The sequence below is a fragment of the Tigriopus californicus genome, chromosome 5 (genome assembly GCF_007210705.1).
Source record: "Tigriopus californicus strain San Diego chromosome 5, Tcal_SD_v2.1, whole genome shotgun sequence".
Lineage (NCBI taxonomy): Eukaryota > Metazoa > Arthropoda > Copepoda > Harpacticoida > Harpacticidae > Tigriopus > Tigriopus californicus.
The window spans coordinates 2402516-2413226 of NC_081444.1; the positions used below are offsets into that span (position 1 = coordinate 2402516).

At 41.9% G+C, this 10711-nt stretch overlaps 1 protein-coding gene across 1 annotated transcript in view; it reads right to left on the reverse strand.

Annotated features, from left to right (window-relative positions):
* Nucleotides 1–6589, reverse strand: part of LOC131880987 (GTP-binding protein REM 1-like) — an 11177-nt gene extending 4588 nt beyond the window's left edge. Inside the window, exon 1 of the mRNA XM_059227729.1 lies at nucleotides 5598–6589. Within this exon, the coding sequence (XP_059083712.1) occupies nucleotides 5598–6144 (547 nt within the window). The 5' untranslated portion in view covers nucleotides 6145–6589. The remainder of the gene's footprint in view (nucleotides 1–5597) is intronic.
* Between the last annotated feature and the right edge of the window lie 4122 nt (nucleotides 6590–10711).

A 10711-nucleotide genomic window follows, 5' to 3' on the forward strand; every position in this document is an offset into this window, starting at 1 on the left:
GTCACTGAAGACTCAGATTCCCTGTCAGAAATGTAACCCTTCTTCAACGGCATGTAGCTTTGTTTTGAGGCTTTTGGAATTGATCAACGTCACTGCAATGTCAGTGTTCTCTTTCCAGGGTACAATTCCCACCAATGAACTTGGAACATGATACTACAACACCCGAGACCTTGACCTAACTCGAAGTTTTTTGATACTTCAGCCGAGTTGCCTGGGAGCTTTCAAAATCCGTTTCGCCACTTATTTAGACTAATCTACTCGTGACCTAAATCTTCAGGAACGTTTTTAGCCACCTAGCATTGTCGAGGCATGAGATCAGAGAATAGGGAAACTCATTGCCACTCTTGTTCCATTAAGATGGAACAAAACGGGACCGAGAGCGCGTCAGTTTCATCTCATAATTGCCTGTTCGAGTGCGTTGTACTACGTTGTGTTTCCCTCGAGATATGAATGCCCATCGAGCGAGAATGAATGAAGTTCATTGCTAGCTAGAAACAGTGGGAACACTTGGAACACGGCAAGTGAGGAGTTCAAGGATTTCCTTGCGCCATTTTTGACGAGCAAATGTCCGTGACGGGCCCACGCCACAGACTTTGCTTCTCCGTCTAGGTTCGTTAAACATGTTTGCGTTGATAGATTGATTCCAGACAAGATAGGCCTAGGGCCGAATGGCCTATCCCCGTCGGGTATAATCTACCTTTGTACGTACGTACGAAAGAACGAGGGAACGAGGACGAGAAAAGCCACCTGAAATCATCCCACTATTTCGAGAGCCTCGACGAAACTGAGCTGTGGAGATCTTAGAAAAACAACGCGATCGGGATCTCGAGGGATCAACTGAGGTGTCAAGTGACTGTCTTTATGAGCTCTCGGATTGATCACATTAAACAACGGACCACAATAGTTGACAGCTCCAAGAACAAACTTGAGCCTTGATACCTTCAAAGGCCGAAGATCGAATCTGCCCTGCAGAAAAGAAAGCAGAGCCAGTCAGTCAGTCCACACTAATGACATATCAACGGTTCAATCACCGCTCTTATGTATCTTGTATCTTGTCGGCCTTTTGGGGGATCAAAAAACTACTCTGATGTAGCGCCATATTAAGGGGAAAAAGCAAAGCGGAGCGAGGAAGATGCAAAGTAGCACATTTTGAGGAGTAGATTTGCGGGCAAAAGCAATTTGTCCACGGGAAACGAAGTCCAGGTTTGGAGAGTGGATCCGTGGCATTGTGGCATGATGATCACGAGTAAAAGCTGACCTTTTGTTGGCAAGTTGTGATACTCGTGTAGGATGTCGTGAATGCACAAACATGGAGTGGCTCTTTTCCTTCTTGGAACGGAACATCAAACGAATCAGGCACTACTAATTTTGTTTGCAAATTCTTTACCGTTTTGTCGCTATTTACTGCGCCGTTTGTACACTTAGAAAATGCGAAATTGGCATTCCATTGACTTGAGAGCCAAATTTGACACAACAGCAAATACGAGGAACTTACGAATCTACCACTAGAAGACAGATCGGAATAGTTAATTGGTAAATTTTGACACGAACGTATCAAATGAAACACGGCCTTTTCTGGAATCTTGACATTAAACACATTAAAGAACAATACAACATAGAAGAACTCCGTTAGGTATTTTTATTAAAATTCCACAGGTCACCGGATTTTTACTAAGAGACAATGGTAGGTCTCGTGCTTAATAGTGTATGAAAAAAGTTGGCTACATTAGTAGTTAATACGAATCTCTAAAATTAAAAGAAATTGAAGTGGAAGATTTGTTCGTTTTTCAGAATTATTTTTTTAGAAAAAGGGGAATAATGCAAATAGAAATGTAAGCTTACCGTTTTCTTACTTTAAATTGGAAAGGGTTAACAATTGAATTCAATGACACACTTTAACCATCAAAAAAGAAAGGATGACAACTTTGGGGCAAAAAAGTTGATTAAATTCAGCGATGTGTTAATCCGAGGTAAAACTAATGATTTTCTCAAACACATATCAAACATGACCATTTTGGGTGTGAAGATGGATTATGAACCTTATCGGAAGTATCTACTCGATTACAAAAGCCATTGTTTCAAGTTTTTGTTGAAACACCTCTGGCACTCGAACCAAATTTCCAAGTTGTTTTAACCGGTTTACGAGGTTCCATAAAGATGATCTGTTTTAAAGAACATTCCTTGAGTCTGGCCCACCCGAAAGGCCGATAAGTTGTCGAGGGAATCTGGGGCACGCTTCATAAAAGTTATCCGTCAATTAGATGAAATCTCCCGTGCTTTGGATACAAGCGACCTACTAGTAGTCAGTCCCAAGCACACGGTACATGCAATATCGTTGGTGAACTTCGTATGCAATCTCTCACTGACTAGTCAAAACATTCTTGTGTTGATAAATGGATTGATGAGTACTCAGGTTGTTGCACTTCTCAGGCCTTTTGCCATAGATGCCCTATTTCAAGAAGTGGGTCATTCATGTGTTGCAATGAGTAAAACAAACCCACCATCACCACCACCACAAACGTCGGTTATGTACGAACATCGTACAGAGATCCGCGCAGTTTCTGACAACTTGCAGTCATTTACCGGGTAAACATTTCTGTCGACATTACGCATGTTGTCTTTGGCCAAACCAGCGGAAAAATCGCAACAATGAACGTCTTTTCAAAGGATCCAACTTTTCCGGCGAAATCTTCCTTGACCGTGAGAAAGATAAGCTCTGTTCAAGGATTTAGAATACCCAGGAAATGAAGGGTGAAATTGGCACACTGGTGACGACTTTGAGTTTTGGTTTCTTTGGGGGAGGCTAGTGCGACCTACATAGAAACGTCAATGATTCATTTTATGGATACGTAACGTCCGCGAAAAAATAAGAATCAGATTTAGGTCAAGAATTTTGGGCCAAAACTGTGATTTTTTGTCATCTTTTATCGAATGCCGACATGGGCCGCACCCCACATTTACCATGCCGAAAAAAAATATTTTTTTGCTATGTAAAGTGTTAATATAAAGAACTATAGGCTATCAGTTGTTTGTCTCGCAAAACACATTATTCATAATCTAAGAGCAAATTATAATTGTTCCTGATTTCAGTGTTGGTCATGTTTTCAATCCCGTTATTTTTCTTCTTTTTTATATATGTAACTAAGATTGGCCCTCATTCCAAATGTATGACAATATTTGAAGGAAAGGCCATATATCAAAAAGTGCATTTAGATATATCTACAAGGTCGTCAAAATCTGATGTTCATGGCCCAAAAAAACTAGCTCAGGCTTGATCAATATTTTCGTTGAAACATTGATGTTCCCAAACATATGATGCTTTCAAATACTTATAAGACTTTCTAACCTGGCATATGTCAAAAAAAGATTCGCGTGTTTGTCCTTCGGGAATAGGTCGAAGTACTTGAAAGGCCAGAATTTGAAGATTTGGCCCAGTTTTCCGAGTTGAAACAAACAAATGTTGCTTTCTATGTGACAAATCTAGGAACGACCAGAACGTGCATTTAAAGGAAGGTGGATCAGTTTGTTAAAGGCTTCAATTAGTCCTTTACCGTGTGGTCTGGAACAAATGAAATGAACGACTGCAGTCATAGCATAAGATGAGCCAGGTAATTGGAGTCTTACGAGACATCTTACATTGGTATTCGGGCCAAGTCAAAGTAAGGCCAAACCCGTTGTACTTCTCCGATTTTTCAGACCTTGAGGAGGTAAAGGTCTATTGAGACTAAGTATCCGAAGTTTTAATTACGTGGATTTTGAAGAAAATGTCCCAAAAGATGATTGAGGATGTCCGGAGACCGGAGAGTTGCTTCAAGGGGTAAGAAGGGAAAATAGGTCAAAGACTCGCTTGTAACTCAATGGTCCGGAGATCACATGCTTCAAAGCCACAAAAGATCATAACTGTTGACCTTGCTTAGTACCAGCAAAGGTTGGATTGAGGCCATGATGATTGTTTGGGTGTTGACGACTAGCTGAGCCCTAATAATAGCTTGTACCTTGGCCAAAATGAAGACGTACATCAAACATGTATAAATGCCGAGATATTTCCCCCCCAGATAAGCTTGCTTTGAAAGGAGAAAGTATAGATCAAGTCCTTTGGGAGCAACATTTAACTTTCGTGACAGGTTGACAAACTTTCTTGACTTACAGTCTAGAAAAAAAATCGGGCCAGAGTGTGTTTTTGCTTCCCTTGCCTCGTTTTCCAAATTGATTCCAACTCTGAATCGCATTTGCAATTCTGTCACTTTCTCAGGAGCGCGAGGCGTCACGTAATGCGATTTGTCCAAAGGAAAGTAGTGAACGATCCACTACTCGTCACTTGTATAGAGAGTGTCGTCATGTGAGTCTCATTTCAGTGACATCTGCCCTACATTATTCATTCCTATTAAAGGTCGAAGTTATGCATCACATTACGAGTAGTAAGACCTGAGAGTCGAAAATTATCACTTTTATTACCATTTTTATATGGTTAGTATCAAGCAGGAACTACATTATTCATTGTAATTTGACACAATGACCCGTAAGTATCCGAAAATGTTACTCCTCCTTGGGAATTTAAGTAGATTTATCGTTGACATTTCGGAACGTCTACCACTATTATGTTTTGAATAGAGTCATGGTGAACACAGAATATAGATCATTGTCTTCTGGAAATCAATTCATTTGAAATGCCCTCTGATTCTGAGAGTTTCAATCCAAACTTCTGATCCTTCTACGCAAGACATATATTGTTACATTTATGACTTGATTTTTTTCCGATTCATCTTTTTCCAAACTGACATAACTTCGTTAATTCAAGGTCAATAATGGATGATCCAATGCTCAAAACGTGTTGTCATCGTAATTAGAACTCTAATCGCAATGAAATTCAAAAGTTGTTTTAGTGAGGCTTTCAACGTAAGAGAGTGACAAAAAGATATTGCTTGTAGATATTAAAGGCTTCCTCACACATGATGATCAAATTATCTTGGGTCTCATTTACCTTTTTGATCGTCTTTTCCCAGTTATCAATCTAATAATGTGCACCTTGAAAACCCAAGTCGCATTTTATTTCTCAGTTTCCTAATGGGATCGGATGAGACAAGGAAAACGATCAAAGAATTCCTTTTTCCATTTCTTCTTTGCCTCCATGTACTGCGTTATAGCAAGAAGTGATTGCATCTAGTGAAAATATTTTCTCTGAAGAAAATGGCAAGAGACACATAAGTTATAGATACTGTATGTATCCCAAAATTAAAGTTGTTCAAACACTTATGCAGCCATACGCAGTCAATGCTGCCGCAAAAAAAGTGGCGACAATATATTTTACAACATGCAATCTTGACTCGATCATCCCGTCTGAATTAGTTTTCCCATTTCCAAAGATGGACAGTTTACCAACCTTTGTTGTTGTACTGCAGACAAGCAAGAAATCTCGTGTTATTTATCAACACTCTGGAGTTTGTCAACCTTTACAACTTCCACATGGGTCTGAGTGGAAAATCGAGAAACTGTCCTGAGAACTGACTTTGCAGCAAGTCCGTCAGAAACGAAAGTATCTTACTAGAAGACAGTTCATCTCCTGAAATTGACTGTTACTAGGACAGAGATCAGCTTACCAGCATGACTCCGGTACTCTCCTATGAACCTCTTGGTCAAGTATCGAACTGTTAGTGCAGATTTACCCACTTGCTTCGCACCAATAATGATCAGTCGCACTAATACTTCACTCAAAGTTGGCACTGCACCCCCGGCTTTGGTACCCATGGTCTTGCCCCCCTGGTCAACACTGGGGGCTTTGATGGTCTTCAAAAACTTATGGCTTTCCAATTGAGGAGCCGAAGATTTGTGAGTGAGAGATTGACGACCATTTAGTGGATGGGGTGATGATGACCTGGTCTCTGAGGTGACATGGGATGTTTTTTCAGAACGCTTTTTGGCCACCCTGGGGGAATGTTCGAACGAGTTAGACTTGGTTGGACTGGCCACCCTGAAAGTGTGGGCTCTTTGGGCGGAGCAGGTACCATGCTTGCGGGTAGCACCCCCAACCCCTGTGGACGAGGCCTTTGGAGCCTTTGGATTTGACAATGAAGAAGGACCTGGTTGATTCGCCAAAGGTGAAGGCGAGACGGCCAACCGTTGAGGGGGAAGATATTTCACCTCCATGTTAGTTGCACAATTTCACACCAGTTATGCATGAAGAAGAACTTGTGAACATGTCCGTTTGGGCGGGTTGTGTTTCAAAAGATCGCCAGATCCGCACTAAGTCTCTCTAGAGCTAACGGAGTGATTTTCCCTTTTCTTTTTCTTCCTGGATCACTTTTCAGAACTCTTGAACACTCTTGTGGCTAGTTCCTCGCCTTGGCTTCAATTGCTTTCGGAACTGCCTTGTCAGTCACCGTCTTCGTCAGGATTTCCAGGGTTGGGAGTTCAAGGATTGGGATCAAAGTCGCACGAAGGCTTGCCTAGACGTTCATCTACACTTGTAATTGACCAACTCGAATTGTGAAGACTCGAATGGAAGAAAAGAAAACGAGAGGTTTATGGTTTTTACACAGACACATAATGACGATCATTTTCAATTCGGTAAATCCAATCCGTAAGACATAGGAAATAGGAAGAGTAACACAAGTGTAAAGAGCACACCTATTGATGCTCTGAAAGCTGATGCTGGCTGGTGAGTGAGCAGGCCGGAAGATCAGAGGAAAGACTGGGAATTAAGGACGCTTTTAAACGGAAAGGCGAGGATGTAAATGATTTTTTGGGGCATTTGTTGTTCCCACAAAGCGCTCTTGGATCTGTGGGACGAATTCAAACCCAAGATCATGAGAAGTCGTGCTAGACAAAGGGACGAGAAAACATGCAGACCATGAAGAAGGCACGGACAGACACCACAAAAGTGAAACAATCTCATCATTGTGGAATCTCGCACATGTACATTGATAACATCCGACGAAGTATTTCATTTCATACAGGAAATATTCCAGTATTTTTGGACGGGAACGCTTTTTCTCTTAACTTAGGTGAAGGACCTAAAACCATTGCAGTTGAGCAAACCTCATTTTTTGGAGCTTCTTCGAAATGACAATGATGGTTTTCGAGCTGAAACTTTCACAAGAATGCACATTTACTCAAACTTGCATGTGGCTAATTTCTTTGTTTTGTCTTGCGTCGTTTCGTTGTCATGAATAATAAAGAAAATGGAAAACTGCGACAAAGTCAAAGTGGATCAAAAAAAGGCAAAGAAACTTAAACAGAATCTGGAAACAAAATATGATTGTAATTAAACGCATGCAACAATTTGCTTAAGTTTGACCTCCTTGGCTCCACTGTGGAAAAAATACCCTCATTTTTTAAAGGGTTAGGTAGGTGAATGCAAACAGGTGAAGTTAGCCAGAGTATTGAAGACTTGATCAAAACAAAAACGATTTTCTGAAATGGATCACTTTCATAGAAATAAAATGACAAATTTGAGTGGAAAGAAATTGTCAAGTAAGCGAATTTGGCCGATCCTTGACCCGTTGTCAATCAAAGTACACCGAAAATTTTCAGCTCTCCAGGCCCATTAGCTAGGCATTACCGGTTCTTTAATTTCAAATTCCGCTCACAAGGTACGTTCTTTCAGGGCAACTTTGCGCTCAAAAATGATCTCTTTGTATCCAACCAAGATCAGACTTTCTCTACAAGCTCATGTGAATTTCATCAAGTCAATGACTTGAAAATTTAAATGCTCTACCGATACAAAAGCCATTCATTCAAAATTGTTACAAACAACAGCCGGCCAAATTACAGATACCAAATCGTACAAAGGAATGAACTTGAAGTATTGGGCTTTGTATGAGGTGCTTTCAAAATCCAAATGCATTTGTTTCTTATCGTTTAAAGCATTGGTTAAGCACCCTAAGTTGCCAAAATAAAGAGATTGTGTCGTGTAGCAAATGTGCTAATTGCAAGAATGCGTTGGCGTTTGACTACATATTGATGTCTGTTCTATTGTGAGATACACTCTACTTCAATTCAATAACCAGTGAGTATCACAACCCTTTAACAACTACATGGTGGCAGCGGTGGTGCCTGGTTGAATAGTTAAAGTCATGTCCATAGTTCAATAATGACGGATTCTGGGGAACGCAAAGCCGAGATGGTAATGGGCAGTCCAAGCAACGGTGTGAGGCTATCACCTCTTTTGACGAGGTCTGAGGACAAGTTGGTGGATAACATGAAGAACTTTGATCGCGAGGCAAAGGCCAATGGGTGGACGGATCAAGAAGCAGCGTGAATATTTCCGTGACTTCTAAAGGTGGGGTCAACTGTAATGGAAGATTGTAGGAGTGAGTCCCCGAAAAGCTTTGAGCTAATCAAATTTACCGTCTCATCTATGGGATAAACATACCGGGCAGCTGAGGTTCAGAAATTATTTTGGTCCTTGTTTAGGAAAAGGACCAATCCGTGATTGAATTTGCAAGAAGAAGTCGCAACGTAATGATGGAATGTTATCCAGAGTTAGCCAAAGGAAATCGAGATCTTTTGGTTCGAGATCATTTCATTCATGGTTTGAGCAATGAGCTGAAGGCTGTGGTCTTGAATCCAAGAAATGGAAACTTGACGAGGCCATTGATGGCACAGGGTGTGAGAGATACCATGGGCAAAGGAATATTGGTCCGCAATGGTTTAACCTTAAGGAATCCAAATCATAACAACGGACAACAAACGTGCTACAACTGTCGGCTTGGGCTTGTCCTATAAAGACGGAAGCGAGGCAAGTTTAGTGATGAATCGGATTTCAGTTGATAAAATGGCGTCAAACTGGATGAGAGGTGTAACAAATGTGCTAATCGCAAGAATGCGTTGGCGTTTTACTATATTTTGATGTCTGTTCTATCATGAAATACATTCTACTTCAATAACCAGCCAATATCACAACCCTTTAACAACAACAGTGAACAACTATTGACAAATTACATATCTGTTATGGTTGTAGCATTCTAACACCATCCGTTCTTAGGCCAGAGTACCTTGCAGTTTAGTTCGATAAGACGGCAAGAACGCCAAAGGGGTCAAAAGGCTTTCGGAGGATGCCCTATTTGCCCCAAACCTCTGAAGGTTTTGTAAGGGTAAAGGTTTTTTGTAAGCTAAGGCCACGTCAATGTTGAAGATGTGAGCTTCTAGCCCTCAAAGCCTCTTCCTCTTCCCAAACATCCCTTCCCTTTCCCCTTCGCAAAGGCCATAATGATCTATTTTCTAGGTTAGATTGAACAACTCAATATTGCAAGAAATCAGCATTGGTGGCGGATTAAGCTGAGGGGAGGGAATCGACCAGTGTCGGGTTGGAAGAGGACAGTGTCTCGACAAGATGGACATGCCTTCACCTTTTCATCTGGAAGTGGGTCACCAAGGAGAAACACAAGAGTTGCTTTCCTGACAAACAGGGCTTCGTGGTCCATGCCAGAGAGTCTGCTGGGCGTGGTCGGAGGGTTGGATCTCTATATTACCAAACACTTTGAGCCCACTCTTCTCTCGTCCTCTCCCCATCACAAAGCCGTGGACGCCAAAGGCTTTGCCATCATTACTACCAACCAACCACTGACTATGATGACCTTGTCTCGGATCCCACACTCGTCCTTCATAAGGTGAACAATCCGGAAAAAGTAATTCTTGTTGGTGACTTCAACATTTGTCCTGGCTGAGCTCACCCAGATCCTGAGGCAATGGAAAATCACTCTGCCCTCTGACCCGGGGGTCTTGACGCATACATACTTCTGGGGCGCCTCTGTACTTGATCACATTGTCATATCTGAAAATTTTGCATTTCCGGCTAGTTTCGTCCATCACCTGGTCGTTTCTGATCACCTCCCGCTTTTTAGTTGCCTTCAATATTCCCAGAAATTTCCATCATCTGGGCGTGACTTGAAATGGGAGCTGCGTGGTCAATGTACAGAATTGTGCGGCTCAACTTGAGGCCCTGCAGCTATTCATCAAAACCGGGATGTCACCAATCCAGCTGCAGTGGCCCAAGTCATTTTGCAAGCATCTAAAGAGTCCTCCTAGGTGCAGAGGAGGAGAGGAGATTTAAGACCCCGTGGTTCCACCCCTACCATCAAGAGCTGAGGGTTCAAATGCCCCCAAAATTGCGAAGTGTCAAATCAAGCCAAACACCTGACACTTGGGAGAAATATGCGATATGAAGAATAGCACATCACAAGCCTCTGAGGAGCCCCAAGGAAGCCCACCATAGGTTGGATGTGGAGAACCTGCTCTCTTCATTGGCCTCGTCCACGATGGCGGGCTTGTGTAAACGTGCCAAAAAGCCCGCCACCAACTCGGAAATTCCCGTGAGTAAATTCCTCCTCCACTGTCAAGAACTGTTTGCATCAACATCGGAAACAGTAGAGGACATCAGCAATGAGAAGAGATTGTATGGATTATTTGTTAATTTCTCCAAAGCATTTGATGGGGTGGACCAAACGCGGTTATTCTTCAAACTCCAACTGTTTCAGATTTCAATATGTGTCCTGCACACACTTTCATGCAATTTAATAACTGACATTACCAAGAGTCACAGAATAGAATTATACCTTGAATCACCAATATCATTTAATCTGAATAAGCAATGCCTCCTCAATAGCATCTGTTCGAAGTCCGCTCAATCCGCCCTCAAATGCGCCAATGCCAACTTCAACAAGTTCTTCAAGCTATACCTGTGCGTGCCCCAATATGCCAAAAATGCATGGAC